Genomic DNA, 15,084 nt, shown 5'->3' with positions numbered 1-15,084 from the left:
GGTGAAAGGATGAAACTTGTCAATCCCCTGATAATGATCAGAGACAATAAACACATTTGGGATAAACTTGACAACAGTATTTGTACCAAGGATTAATCTTCAGCACATATACTGTATGTAGATAAAGATGGCTGATAAACACAAAGAGTAAAAAACTACATTAAGTGGTTCTACCAGGAGCTGACAGGATAGCATCAAGGCTCCTTGGCATAGATTCTACCATCTTCGACTCTACTGCAATAAGGAAAGACCGTCCTTTTAAAAGACATGCCTTCATTTGGTGTTTGACGATAGCGGTGGAGTGTTGTTTAACACTCTGATCCCCTCATGTCCTGTATGGAAGCATCTACATTGGTTATGTTTCTCTACTCATCATACATTTTATTTGTAACCTGTGTGTCTTCTGACCAAAGTCTGAGTAATTGCCTTCAATGAAATACCAAAAGTGCACTGCAGCAGTTGGTACTGAGCATGATTTGCATAGCAAACACAGTTAACACTGCAGACAGCTGTATGGCACAGTACTGGATATCATTCCAGTGTAAAGAGACACAATGCCAATGTCTCTGAACCACTGGACCATTAATACATTATTCTGTTAAGGGGAAAAAAAGACAAACAAAAGTGCAAACTGCAGCTTGTGGTTGTATGTCCAAAACACCTTTTGGGGTCCCTTATACTTTAGACACTTACATTTTCTTGAACATAATTAACCAATTTTAGAGAACCAAATCTGTGTGACAAGATTCTGCTTTCAGACTGAGGGAATGATTTTAAAAAATGTCTGAAAAGTATGTTTCAAATAAATCAATATGTTTTATCTGGCCTGTCTTCATGTCACTGCATATTGCAGGTCTGTAACTTCTTGTCTTTAAAAAAAAGAAAATGGATTTATGTTTTGCATTATAATTCTGTTATTAGGGAATTATAGATGTACAGTATAGAACTGAACAACATCTACAGAGTCAGGTCTTATATAAAGATCTGGTTTATCACCTGTCAAAGCCGTTTTTTATGAAACAATAAAACTTTTATTTATCAACATAAACATGGGAATTATGTGTGAAGTTGGCAAGCAGGCTTTAAATAACCATCCTGTACAATGTACTCAAACTGAAGGACTGATCTTCTCTTGTATAGTAATTTGCATATTGAATACAACACAAACACACGCACACCGACTCACCTTAGAAGGCCACCAGGTGGGGAGTAAGAGTAGCAGTGGAGTGTGGGATACTCAGGTCTCAGCAGGAAGGAAAGAATAGCAGCAGTGCCTGCACCAAGAGAGTGCCCGACTATAACCAGCCCATAATGCATGGTGCCCTTGTTCTGTGAGGGACAGAGTCAGAGTCATTACACTCACAACAGCACACTGTTCACACTATATACTCTATATGCAGTGGGGTTATGGTTAGTGTACAGATAGAGGACTAGAGGGGCGTCAATGGAAATTCCCAGTAGTAATGCCATTCTTTATACAGTACATTGAATCATGTACCAGGTCTCTTCCAAAGGCTTGTGACAAGATCATCTCCTGCTCCAGTTTCTTCTTAATGTATTCTGCTGAGTAAACCATCCCCTGAGAGTGGAGCGAAAGACAAAAGAGATTCAGTGGACGGGAGGAATGTGGGAGAGAAAGAAATATAGACAGGAACTCTGTGTTATTAATCTTTTATCAAAATAATCAAGTTTTGTACTATTAACAACTGAAATGACCTTTAAATTCTTGGGTACTGTTAGTTGTCGAAACTACGTAACGAGAAACGAGAACAAAGAAACTTAAGGGAAAATGTCAGGAGATAGTAATCAGTCACCTTGTGGCCAAGCCAGGTCCCATGCTGTTCCTCCAAGGGCAAACGTTCAGAATCCCCCGTCAGGTCAGTCAAGGCGTCCTGATACACACGGCACACATTTCAAACAAATGTACAAAAGAAAGCGTGAAGCAGAGAACACAAGTGGATGAAGTGAGAGCGGGGAAATTTAAAGGTGCAAGTGAAAAGATCAGTCAGCTTTGAGGAGTAACTTGTACTAGCGTATTCAGAATACATTGAAATTGTTTCATTCAATAGATAATTTATGCTTTAATTTTTCATTCAGCATTATTTGTACTGAAATTGAATTTTTGCTGTAGTTCAGTGGAATATTTTGTTGGCTTGAAAGCTAACAAGTCAAATGCCTACCTAGCATGCCACTTACTTTGCTGAATTGCTTTGGCTCGACTACCTCCTAAGGCAGCGATAACACTGATCAGCTGAAAGCCAAGGTGCATCACAATGAGTTCTTTCACCAGGCAAAGCAAGGCTTTCCTTGGCTCCACATACGGCTGCAGTGGTACCTAAAGGGTGGAGAGCCACAAATGGTGCTTCCGATCTATTGATCTATTAATAAAGCGTTTCAGTTTCAAGTTTGCCTCGAGTGCAACAAGGGCTCAACCCTTAAATGGCCGGATCTTGCAAATTCTTCTTTAATCATTGTACTGTATATATTTGTAAATTTCATATATTGACTGGTTGGGGGCAAAGCATCAACAGGATGAGTTGTATTTCCTCACAAAACACATCTTTGCCTTTGTTATAAGGCCATGATTAATTTTTCAGCTGTTGGTTCAATTGAAGTTTAAAAACACAAGTCATTTTCCCACTTCCAATTTAGTATTTTGGAGATTTGAAGATTTGTTGCCATTAAATAACACAAGAGAGACGAAATTCACCTTTGGCGATAGGGTCCCCCTGATACTGATGACAACCTTCTTTTTCGCATGATCCACTGCCACAAAAAATGGAGTCTCATAAACCTGTGTGGAAGATGAAAAGAAAACAGTTAAAGGTGGTTATGAAGTGAGGAGAGAGTGCGAGTGTGAGGAGTGGACAAATACTTCATCGTTTAATTTGCAGCCCAGCAAACTACGCACTCCAGTCAGTCCATTAGAGGAAATTATAGATGGAAACTTGTAGCTGGCCAACCTCACTGAGAAGTGGTCTGCTTTACAAATCATCGACACTGTGTGGCTCAAGTGCTCGTGTGACTGCTGTGGAAATTCTACATAAAAATAGATTTTTTTAATTTAATATTGTATGTAATTGGGAAACTTTTTTAACAACTTAATTTCTTTATAGACTGAGACTGTTTCATTTTAAGAAACCAATTTACAAAGTGGCAAAAGACAGGGTTTTTTTTTCATTATGAAGTGAATGTTCCTTGTCCAGTGAAATGGCTATAGAGTCATGACACCATCAGTGTTTAGACTTGTCCCCTATTAGCCTTGCATTCACCAGCAATTCTGTCTGACCACCAGGTATGGCATCCCTTGGGAAATCAATTCATGGCATAGAGGAAGTGCATCTGCCATTGCACATCCAAATCAAGAAGGTGATATCACTTTTGTTTTCCCTGCTAGCTATTAGTTTTACCCAGGTAGCAGGAAGGGCGGATGGCGGAACAACCAGAGTAACAGTGAAAACTCTAGTCCTGTTGTCAAAGGAGACGAAGACGGAGGGTGAAAGCACAGGACATGAGGGTTTAAAACCAACTTTTAGTTGGCATCATCTATTATTAATACAATTTCTACTAGATCAATAAGAAACCAAACATGCCAATGTATTACTATAACCAGGTGTTTGACTCTGTCTTTATCACTGTGCTGAAAACGGAAAGTGATCTGGTCTTTCCGACAATATTAAAACCACTTGGAAACGCTATGAGGTGGGGGTTTGAAATTGTTCTGTGTCCTGAAACAAAAGTGAATAATCACATATGTTTAAAACTGATCACCGTCTTAACCTTCCTCATTAAAAGCGAATTTCGCCACCGACACAAAACTGAGTGTGACAAGTAAATTGAGTAATTCACTGGTTGCAGTGACAGCTGTGTACTACATTAACATGTTGACGATGCACAAAACGCCAGCAGCACCGCTTCACATTTTGGGAGTGGAAATACAGTTCTGAGGTCACCACAGTGTACACCGTCTCCTCCTCCTCCTCCACCTTAAGATTCTTTCCATAATGATCAAAAACAGTCTGTGACAAAGCACAGCCTTGGCGGAGTCCAACACCTACTGAGAACACACTTGACTTACTGCCAAGGATGTGGACACAGCTCTCACTTGGCTCTCCATATCTCAGCAACTAAACTGGTGAGTGACGTGTTATTAAAACAGATACAAGTGATGTAGAAAAAGTACAGTACAAAAATAGTACTGTGCTTTGTACTGTACAAAAGTACAGTACAAAGCTAATGACCAGACAAGCACCTAGTTTGTGGCTGCACTGCACAGCCACCAGCTCTGTGTTAAGTGCAAAATTGATGCAAATATACTAAAGAGAAAGATAAACAAATGAACCTTTGCGTGATGCTGTTTTACTACTCCACAATGCCCATTCTTTGTTTTTTTTACGGGGAGGAAAGTGCAAACACCACTGACTGCTTGTTAACTTGTTGTCGGATTACTCACAGCATCGTGGCAGGAAGTGTAGACAATGTGAACTTGCTTGAGGTCCCGATCCAGGAAGTGTCTGCGTATGGCCAGGACATTACAGCCGCAACAATTGTCCTCCTCTACTGTCACGGACTGGGACAACCGAGAGCCAGACACTGATGTACATCTGGGGAAGATAAAAACGACAAAAAAACATGTCTTTTGTAAAGACAGTAGGTGGAACACATGAGAGATATACAGTGAACAGGTAAGATTCATCTTATATCCCAGTGCATGCAATCTAGATAGGAGTGTGTAATCTATTCAACATTGCTGTGTCAGTGAGTGGGTCCAACCAGAGTGGTATTGTCTCAATGGAATACCACTTGGCGAGTGTTAACGAATCTGAAATTTGATCTGCACTGGAAAAGGCTCAAGAGACACATAAGCCAAACAGATCAAAAGTGTGCGGGCGTTTGTGTTTTGAGTGCTTACGGGCAGGAGCTGGCGAGGCGGCACAGCCCACAGGCAGGCTTCCTCATAAGGTACATGGGCCAGCCATATGCAGCCAGGGCAAAGAGCATGTAATAACACACATCCTTGTACATGTTCATCTCAGCCTGGGAGAAGTAAAGACAGGCACGCAGACACGAGTGCATCAGAACAAACAAGTAATAACAGTAACAACACATTCAGAATTCTTGAGATACAGGAGGTTGCAAATATTTCAGCAGAATACACATGAAACATTTAGGTATGTGCACATACTGCAATCCTAAAGAAATACAATGTACACCACTGCAGAAAACAGCTTGTGCAAGAGTTGAATATGATATGATATCAATTTCAACATTATTTTCTAACCCTAACTCCCTTGTATAGAATAAACAGGTCTACTCTATTTTTTTCCTCTCACTTATCACATTTTCTCTTTTTCCCCTGAATTTATTTGTGAAATTCATGGATAAATATAACTACGGCCTCATAAAATAAACAAACATGTAAATAAACGTCACAAGTGAATTTAGGAATTAGATGTGAGTAAGTGAATGCGTTTTGTCATTAGTATTAGATCAGGTATTTTCATTTTTTCTAACCTGAATTCTAAACAATATTACTTTTCACTGGTTTAACATGTGATGTTGACAAAGGTCAACCACGGCTCTGTCAATTCCTCACACAGTAGATTCTCACCGAGTTCTTGAGGTCCAGGTATCTTGTATTGCGAGTTACAGGCATTCCAGATAAGAAGGCTAAAATGTCATTGTTGGCCTTGGGAGGAGAATACAGAATAGAAAGGTTATTTTTCATTACAGCACATGCATATAGACAAGTGCCTAAATAAAGACATTACCATATATTTTACAGACAGTGATACCTGGTCCAAGATAGCAGATCTCTTAGACCTCTGTCTCTGACGGAGAAGTACCAGACCAGCAATGATATCACTAGGCACAATGTCCAAGTCTCTGAAGAACTCTGCAAAAAGGCTGGCCACTTCTGAATATGCATCCTGGAAAGGAAAACAGCAGAAATCAGCACATAAGTAATAAAAACAAGAGGTTTGCCAAATGCTCCGTTTGTTGTGCTGTGCTCTATAGCAAATCTAAAAATGTTCTTCCCCAAACAATCGCAAATTTATAGGCTTATAAATGAGGAAACATAGCTTTAGTCCAGAAGGGAGGCAACAAGCAATATCATGAGCCAAGAAGACATTATTTGTGGATCCACATATAACTGCCTGGATGTGACAGTACAGTTGCTTTGTATTTCCTTTGGAGTTGTCCGAACTCATTGAGGATAACATGTCTCGGTCAATTGTTGATATTCATTTATTGGAAAAATACACTGCAATTGTTGGCTAAAAGCTAATGAAGCTGATAAATCTCAACCAGAGAGCGGACATGGGTAAATGTTTGCTGTGACTCACCGACTGTGTATCCTGGGCTCTTGTGCAGCACATGAAGAACTTAAGTCTCCTGCTCCAGCTGCTGGCTTGGCCTTCCTCAAGCCTGTGTCTAATGGAGAGAAAAAGTCAACAGGTGGGATGTGCATGCCTGAATGTTGTGTTTTGTGTCAAGACAAAATTAGAGAAGAAGATTGAGAATCTATCTGTTAATACCTAAGTGTGTATGTTGTGAGGTTACGCTGACGCCGACGGGTGGCTTTCAGTTTCACAAATGTCCGACCCGTAGGATCAAAGGTGCACATGAGGGTAATGCAAACGCTGAATATCACAAGCCAGTTGCATGCAACGATTCCTGCGGAGAATATTAAAACATTGTTCACATTCAAGAATTAAAAAACACCACTTTTAACTGTCTATGTCCATTCCCATATTTACACCCTCACTCACCCAAAGCCAGGTTTTTGGCTGTGACATCAGAGCATGGCTGGTAATATTGGACAAGCCACGCAATTCCCACCACAGCATATACTAGCTCGACCAACAGAATAGCTGAGAAGAGAAAGAGGGAGAGGAAGTGAGGAGAATAATGATCAATATCAGCCCCTTTATAAACTATGTTCAAATCTTAAGCACCTTCTTCAATCATAACAAGCATAAAATTAGAATTACAGTTCCGTACGCCTCGTCTTACCTAGTCGTATATAGATGACGTACTGCACAGCTTCCCTGGGCTGTGTGTACAAAATGCTGCCTCTCATGCTCAGCCACATGATGGCGCTCTCACAGATGAGGCAACTAACCAGGATGCCCATGTAGCCTCGGCCATGGTCCACCAGCGTTATTGAGCAGGACTGGTCTGAGCCATAAGGGAGGCCGAACAGAACCACGGAGAGAACCACCAACCTGAGCATGGAATACAGGCGTATGTATGTGATAATAAACATAGAGAAATATATCTTCCTACAGAGATGCAATCATGAATCAAAAGAATATGAGGGTAAAAACAAATAGGGTAAAAGAAACACAGACTCACCAGATGCAGTGCAATAAAAAAAGGAAGAGGGCGGGCAGCACCAGGTCATCACTTCCAACTGACCAGCGCCGCCGAAACATCACCATGCCAGGCATCACTGCCCTGTGGGAAAAAAAACAAAGAGGAGAGAAAACTTCAGGAACAACTGCCGTTCTTTGCAACCTTGCTTCTCTTTGTCTCAAAACCTGTTGCACCTCATTTCTCCACAGGCATGGCCTATATACTGTCCATCACATTCTTACGTGTCAGAGCTTCAAAACATGGCAAAATGAACAAGCTCCCAGTGCATTACTGTATACTGGCCCAGATGTTGGATGTCTATCGGCATTAGACTAGGGGCTGTTAGTGACACATTTTCTGTTTCTTAAAGTCTCTATATGCTTAAACTGAGAGGGCTGTAGTGATTGTAACCCGAATAGACTTGCACACAGGAAAGGGTGAAGGAAATGTGAGAGATGACGAGGATGCATGTGTGAATGGATAAAGAGAAAATGCACCACCACTTAAAAAAGAAAGAAAGAGAAGCAGCTCTGATATTTGATGGCACCGTGCTGGTTATGGCCATGTGAAAGAGCTTTTTTTTCAAGTCACTCATGTCCATTCGCTTCGTTGAAAACACACTGAGTGTTTGCTCAAGTTGCCTCTGGGCTGAACAGAAATGACCTGTAAAAAGCAGGAGGGAGACAGCAGGGAGAGAAGGAGTCACAGAGAGGCCGAGGCTGAGGTCTTATGGTGTTGGTACAGGCTGATGCAGCCTTTATGATGCTGCTGCTGCCTATTTGCCGAAAGCCCAGGACAGAATTTTTCAGTCTATCTGTCTGCAGTCTGTCTGTCCAAACCCTTTATATAATGTACATAAAAACCTAGCTATAGGTTAGTGATGAGCTTAGCAACAGACAGAGCAACAAAACAAAATAAGATTGCCTTAAGATTTTAATATTGCTCACTGTCCAGCACTCTTGCTTTTTCACATTCTTTTAGTTATTGAGAAACTGGCAGCGCCCTCATTGATTCACCCTTAACTGCCACAGTTACCACAGTTATTTAAGTCTCACTTTGCATTGTGTCAGCAGAAATGGGAAAGGAGATAGTTGTGTAATTTCCTGATTAAAATGTAAATATAGGACTGTGCAAAGAAATATTTTCCTGAGTGGATCAACACTGCAGCTCATGTGCAGTGCCGTACATTTCCAAAACGGCTTTGACTGTAACTGTAAACAGAGATGCAAATAAAAATCCAACTATATTTAAAAAAAAATAGTGTAATGTGAAAATAACACCTGTGGTCTTTGTGCTTTGTGTTTGACAATGTCCTGTGTATCCTTTAGCTGCAAAAAAAAAAAAAAGCAGGTGTGCACAAATGATGACAAATGCACAGATGAAAGGCCGTCTCTGAAAGGAGAGCTAACAAGTGTTCTCATTGTACAGTTGAACACCAGTACGGGTTTAAAAAGAAAAGGCATCTACACTGCTTATCATAAATAGGTGGGTTAACTGCCAAGCTCAATGTAAAAGATCTTAAAAAGCTTCGCCTTTAGACATCTACATAAGACTTTCGATCAAAATATTCGAATCATCTCTACACCAACATCATCTTCATTGTACGAGCTCAGCACAGTGTCATGAATTGATGCGGTGTCTAAAGTCTCAGATTAAGAAGCGTAAAAAGGACATCATCCACCCTTACTTGACAATCTTGACAAAAACAAACCATTCATGTTCAAAGAGTATACTGTATCTGGTTTGTACTAAAATGCACCTAATTACCTCTGAGGAAAGAAATCGGGCAAAGAAGCATTTGTGCTACCACCTACATAGCTCTCAGCAGGGATGTATAGTAGAGTTTTACAGAGAAACACTAGCATTTGCGCTGTGCAGAATAGATCTGGTGGAGAATTAATTCTTTAATAAACCCTTCTCTATTCTTTGACCACACACACACACACACACACGCACGCACGCACGCACACACTGGAGATCTTGTTGTCAGAATATATTCACTGGACTTTTTAATTTAAGTAACAAATTCAAGATGCACAATTGAGGAGCTTAGCATTGGCAAAATAACCCTTCTGTCCCAGCTTCATGCTAAGTTTAGAAATATCTAAAACTCATTATATATCAAACTTGTATGACCTCGATGTTCAGCCATGTGCCAGTTTCACTTTGTTTTCACAAGTGGCCGTCTATTGAGCCTTAGCACCTGCATTTGGTTTGTGTGTGAATACAGATAAGAAGGTTTCCCCCTTTTGTTTGGGATGAAACACTTTCTGACAGGATCGTGACTCTGCCTTTTCTCTGTCAGGTTTTCCCCGACTATGCCAACAAATATGACTATGCCAACAATATGTTTGCACTATGCAGACTAGTATGTTTACAATATTTGTGAGAGGAAATTTTGGGAGGACATTATGGAGCATGTGTGTTCACGCAAGCACATGGGTTAAGCCATACACAATTACTGCTCACAGTTTCACACTCTCCCTGTGATGTTCATGTTATCTGACCTGCTGACCTGCTTCGCAAATGTTTTCTGAGGAGGAACATTTGTTAGGCCCCATGAAAATACACAATATGTTTTTGGTGAGTCAAACTTAACAATAAACAAGGCACTTTTAACATATAACACATGGAGATGAAATTGTTACCAGCAATATTACCGAGTTTTTATTATGTGCTACTGAGCTGGAAATAAGACATTGGCTTCATTTGTACACATCACTGGCTTGAATGGATCTTGTGACAAAATAACAAGCACAGTCTCCAGCTGTAAGTAAATCATATTTAATGGGGTGACGCGACTTGACAACAATTACCCGCAATATTCTGCAGAGAGGAACAAATGAGTGGTGGAACTAATTTTGCTTAGTGGAGCTGACACCCACTCTTCACCTGACTGTGAAAGGTCCGCTATGGCTCCTTGAAAATTTACATTCAGCAGCAAAGAGGTTTCGGTCGTCTCCTTTTCCCTTATGGAAAATGCTGCAACTCCCAAGCGATTAGACCCTGAAAAAGACAATAAACTAAAGGCTCTTAACATCGCTGTAAGGATTTCATTTAGATTTCTTGTATACTTTCTTAAACTGGCATTCACTGTAAGGCCTCTACATTGAATTTTAAACTGTTTCTGTCATCTCATGCCTTCCCGCTCTCAAACGTTGACATGTACGAAAAGGGTGTTCATATCTGTAAGTCAAACCAGCTCAGCCTGAGCTGTGTTGGCAGGTGATTACAGGTGAGAGATGCCATCGTGAAGGTTTGTGTCCTTGCTGTGGATACTCATCCAAATGAAGGAAGAACAGAATTCAACAATTAATCCCAAAAGTCAAAGCTTTAGAGGAGAATACAGTAGAATACAGTATGAGGACTTTTCTTAGTTTCCATTCCTCTGCTTTGAGATAATGCAATAGGAAGGAAACGGAGGCATGTGAATGAGTTCATGTGACTGAAGTCACATCTCAGCTACTTGTAAAACTCTGTCTGGGTTGGAGTAACATTAAAGAAGACAGTGGAAAGAAGGAGGGCGAAAAAAAGAGGGGGGGGGGGGGGGGGGGGGGAGAAATTAGGGAAGATCTAAAATCTGCCCAAATCTCATTTAGGTCAAAACAATAAGGCTAGTGAAATCAAACAGATCTCATAAAGGCGGGAGCTGCACAGCAGACTGCCAAGGACACCGTTATCAGCGCTCTCCCCCCAGGCCTGTTGTGACAATAAAACTTAGACTCCCAGCAGAGATCTCAATGATGGAAGAAAAAAACATGACATAATTAGAAATTAAATGAGGTCACAGTAAGAGTATGACCTCGCTGGAGAGTAAATCTACTCCGTAAAGTTTGTTTGGGGAAAGTCGGATTGGGTGGCGTCATTTCCTTGAAATTCATAAAAAAAAAATTAAACTGCTAATCCCGTCACGCGGAGGTTTTCCCAGCATGCACTTGGTGATTTATTGATTCCAAATTAACTTCTTGAGTGGCCATGGCACTTCATACACCTCACTCCAAAGCACTGTTGCCTAAACAAACAGGAGTTTGCTACCATCAAATTAGATATCATAATTTGATCCTGGTGCTCAGAGTGAAGACGCCCAGTATAATTTGCCTGTTAGGACAGGCAAATTTAGAAAGTTTTCAAGAACATTCAGCCACTGGGGAAGATTTTAAGATTTTATTGATTACTAACTATGCCCTGAGAAGCCCTGACCCAGAACATTGATCAGATCTCGTATTGCCTTACATCCCCTCCCACTCCATGAGATGCTTGGATGTGTTGTTCCTTGTTGTTCCAATGTCCAGACTCCTACACAAGCATGACGGAGCCTTTGCAATCAGGGCTCCTGCCTGACTGGAGCTCTTTTCTGTTAATTTGCTTTTCAGTGATTCAATTAATTAATGTTATGACATATGAGCTTTTTTTATGACACTTTAGTTTGTTATTTAATGCGTTTAGTTTATGGTTTTTAGTTCATTTGCAGTCTTTCCTTTTAAACGTCAGTTTTTATTGTAAAGCACTTTGTAACTGCGTTTATTCATAACCACAGCTTTCAGAATTTCATGACCAATACTTCAGCTGACAGAGGCTGAATCAGGTTAACAGAAAAACAACATGACTGGTTAACAATTGAAAAAAAAAAAAAGTTTGATTATTTTATTGACCTTTGGTACTTCCTTTCCTATTCCTTTTACTGATCTTTTATTGTTTGATTCTATTTGGTCACGTCAAGGGTTGGAACCAATGATCATTAGGTTATGTGATTGGTTCGGTATGTCTGTTTGTTTGTTTGTTTGTTAGCAGGATTACCTAGGAGGTTAGATGGATTTGCAAGATAATTTTGACCAAATATAGGTATTTAGCATAGTAACAGGTGATTATATTATGGAAGAGATCCAGATCTAAGGATTTCACCGTTGCAAGATCGAGAAAAAACGAGTGCTCATTTTCAAAACAGATTTTTCTTTTCTTATTTTTTTTTGTAATGGCAAACTATGAAATCACACACAATTACCCACATCCTTAGGTGATGTCTTTAAAATTATTTTGTAAGCAGAAAAAAGGAGTAAATCCTCACGTTTGAGAAACTGAAGCCACGAAGGGTTTTTGCATTTCTGCTGAATAACCACGACAATAGAATCAGTCAAATATGTTCAAAAGAAATTTCTGTCAATTGATTAATCAATTAATAATTTCAGCAGTTATGAGTCATGAGGCACTTTGTAAATTGCCTTCAAACGAGCATTATAATGTAGTCCCATCATAAGTATCAGTTATCTTTGGAGCCGTGTAGTCATTACTCCCATGAATCATTTACACAACCGTGAGCTGGACAGACTATGTTATGTTTACTCAATCTCAGGTTTGTAGTCTCACTTTCCAGGCCAGTGTCAGGCAACAGCAGTAATCACACATTCTAAGGTCAATCAGTTTCCGATTGATTATCCCCGGGGTTGTGGGGAGATCAATGTGCCAAGAACATCTCAGAAAAACGTTCCTTTAACTGTTAAGTTAAACAGCTGTGAGTAGTCCTCAGCAGAACTAAATCTTTATTTTTTTTAGATCAACTTTGCCTTTTTCTTACATGTAAAGTAGAAAGAACACCAGCCCTATAATTTAAGTACACGTAATCCATCAAGCTGCACAGTGACATACACGAAATCCAGCCTTCTCCTCCTGTAATCAGTCCTGTGTACAGCTAATCAGCAGTGACCTCTGACGAGATCCGCACTGCTCGCCTCATTTCATGGAGGAAGACTCCGGCCATCAGTACTTGTCTCCGCCCAGCATCCTCACTAATAGCAGTAGCCTACTCAAGGGCTTTCCCATCCATCACCCTGAGGATGTAAGCCTATTAGTGCTGCCGTTTGGCTCCTACAGTATTGTGGACATTAGCAGATGCAATTGGATGTTTTGTTTTGTTTTTCACCACAGTGATAGGCTAACAGTTCATATTCGTATTACATTCATCTTTGTTTTAAAGGGAGAGATATACTAAATTTATATGGAGCAGTGCAGGCAGACACTCTTGTTTAATTCACCCACATGTACAAACATTCATAATCGCATTCACACACTCACAAAAACATCTATAAACACATTGGCATAACACAGGAGCAGTTATCGGTTCAGTGTCTTGATCAAGGACACTTGAATACACTCTGAAGGAGCCAGAGATCAAACCAGGAACATTTTGATCACTAGATGATCACGCTCCCGCTGGAGCCATGCCACATATTCAATCAGAGCAATTAAGATTGTGAATTTCTTTGACAAAACTTTAGTATACTTATACTATATATTTTATATATTTTTTTTTACCACTACTACATAGACCAATGCACACAAAGGCTGCCAAATCCTATCCAGAAGATTAAAGCATATTTTTATGTGTAATAAATATTTTTTAAGTGCTGATAATTCCTAAAATGATCAGCACGTAAGTGTTTTTCTTTGTTTTTCTTTGTTGGCAATTGGGTCGAACTAAGCACATTTAAACATACCGCAAAGTTTGGTTTATAGAAGACCGGATTTCAAGTTTCTCTTTACAAGTAATAGTCTGCATATACGGTACAAACCGGTTCTGACTGGTTACTACAGATCATGGTCTGAAAGCCTTTCCTGTCCTGCATATATTAAGTCATTGAGTCAAGTCATCAGTAAGGAATAGGGGCAAATGTTTCATTCCACGATAAAAATAGCCACAATTTTTCTCTTACTGTCAACATTGTTCTGTTACCATGCTTTGCTGGGATAATTCAAAGGATACGCTCCATGTTTTTTTTTAGATGATGGCGCAGTCAGGAAAGACACAAATACCAATTCAATCCCTTATTGGTGATGATGGAATAATAGAGAAACATCTAGATTGTGTAACTGAGGTGAAATCTCAAACAAGTTTGTATTTTTAAACCTATCAACAAAACATTCAGCACATGTAGCCGGCACACACTGTGCACCTTGCAGTGTGCGAACCTAAAATTACACACACACACAAAGAAAATCATATAAAGATTTTTTGTCAGATATTATGATTGCGATTTTAGTGGCAATATTTGCATTAAATCTTAAATTTTTCGAATAAATATATAAATATATATCCTATATATATATATATCCTATATATATCCTATATATATATATATATATATATATATATATATGTAGAAGGATTTTTATGGTATTTTTGCAGGGGTCTGCAAGCACGTTCCCTTGCGTCTGAAGGATTGAATTTGTGGGCCTGGGCATCTCTGTAGCACCAATTTGCTAAACTCCAGGCTGAGCTGCCGTCCGTATGCTGTGATTGAATTTTCTGCATATGGCATGAGTCATGCAAAGCTCTTGACTCTCATCCTGAGCTAAAGTGACACCGTCTGAATCCAAAATGACATGTGTTTTGTGAAAAGACTGACATATTCCTGCATGTGAGCAATGCTTTTGTGCTACACACAGCGGGCTACTGTGTGACAGGCACAGGCCCGTACCCACGTGATGCAACAACAATGATGCAACAACAATGACAGGGCTCCCCGTCCGTCATCGTGGCTTTGTCTTTGACACAGACTTATTGAAACAAACAGGGCACAGGGATGCAGCACAACATCTTTTAAATTGTCTTCTGCATCTTATACACATCCTTGAACCTAGTGGCACCCAGAACAGTTTACTTACATAGGGCCGATAGGTGGGTTAAAACAGTTTTCTGTTCATTCTGTCAATAAACACACAGTCACCATT

General features: G+C 40.0%; 1 protein-coding gene across 4 annotated transcripts in view; it reads right to left on the bottom strand.

Annotated features, from left to right (window-relative positions):
* The window catches only part of dagla (diacylglycerol lipase, alpha), a 32,109-nt gene that overhangs the window by 11,347 nt on the left and 5,678 nt on the right, over positions 1-15,084 (bottom strand). For 2 of the 4 annotated variants that reach the window (XM_035628256.2, XM_035628257.2), the window contains exons 2-14: positions 7,360-7,461; positions 7,018-7,229; positions 6,774-6,875; positions 6,540-6,678; positions 6,348-6,435; positions 5,772-5,930; positions 5,612-5,689; positions 4,913-5,037; positions 4,454-4,604; positions 2,711-2,794; positions 1,815-1,892; positions 1,499-1,579; positions 1,187-1,329 (exon numbers count right to left, since the gene is read on the bottom strand). In XM_035628256.2, the coding sequence (XP_035484149.1) occupies positions 1,187-1,329; positions 1,499-1,579; positions 1,815-1,892; positions 2,711-2,794; positions 4,454-4,604; positions 4,913-5,037; positions 5,612-5,689; positions 5,772-5,930; positions 6,348-6,435; positions 6,540-6,678; positions 6,774-6,875; positions 7,018-7,229; positions 7,360-7,454 (1,535 nt within the window). In that variant the 5' untranslated portion in view covers positions 7,455-7,461. The remainder of the gene's footprint in view (positions 1-1,186; positions 1,330-1,498; positions 1,580-1,814; positions 1,893-2,710; positions 2,795-4,453; positions 4,605-4,912; positions 5,038-5,611; positions 5,690-5,771; positions 5,931-6,347; positions 6,436-6,539; positions 6,679-6,773; positions 6,876-7,017; positions 7,230-7,359; positions 7,462-15,084) is intronic. The other 2 variants (XM_035628258.2, XM_047331547.1) reach the window with 1 other exon arrangement.

Source organism: Scophthalmus maximus, chromosome 4 (genome assembly GCF_022379125.1).
Source record: "Scophthalmus maximus strain ysfricsl-2021 chromosome 4, ASM2237912v1, whole genome shotgun sequence".
Classification (NCBI taxonomy): domain Eukaryota; kingdom Metazoa; phylum Chordata; class Actinopteri; order Pleuronectiformes; family Scophthalmidae; genus Scophthalmus; species Scophthalmus maximus.
This window is presented reverse-complemented; position numbering and strand designations above follow the sequence as displayed.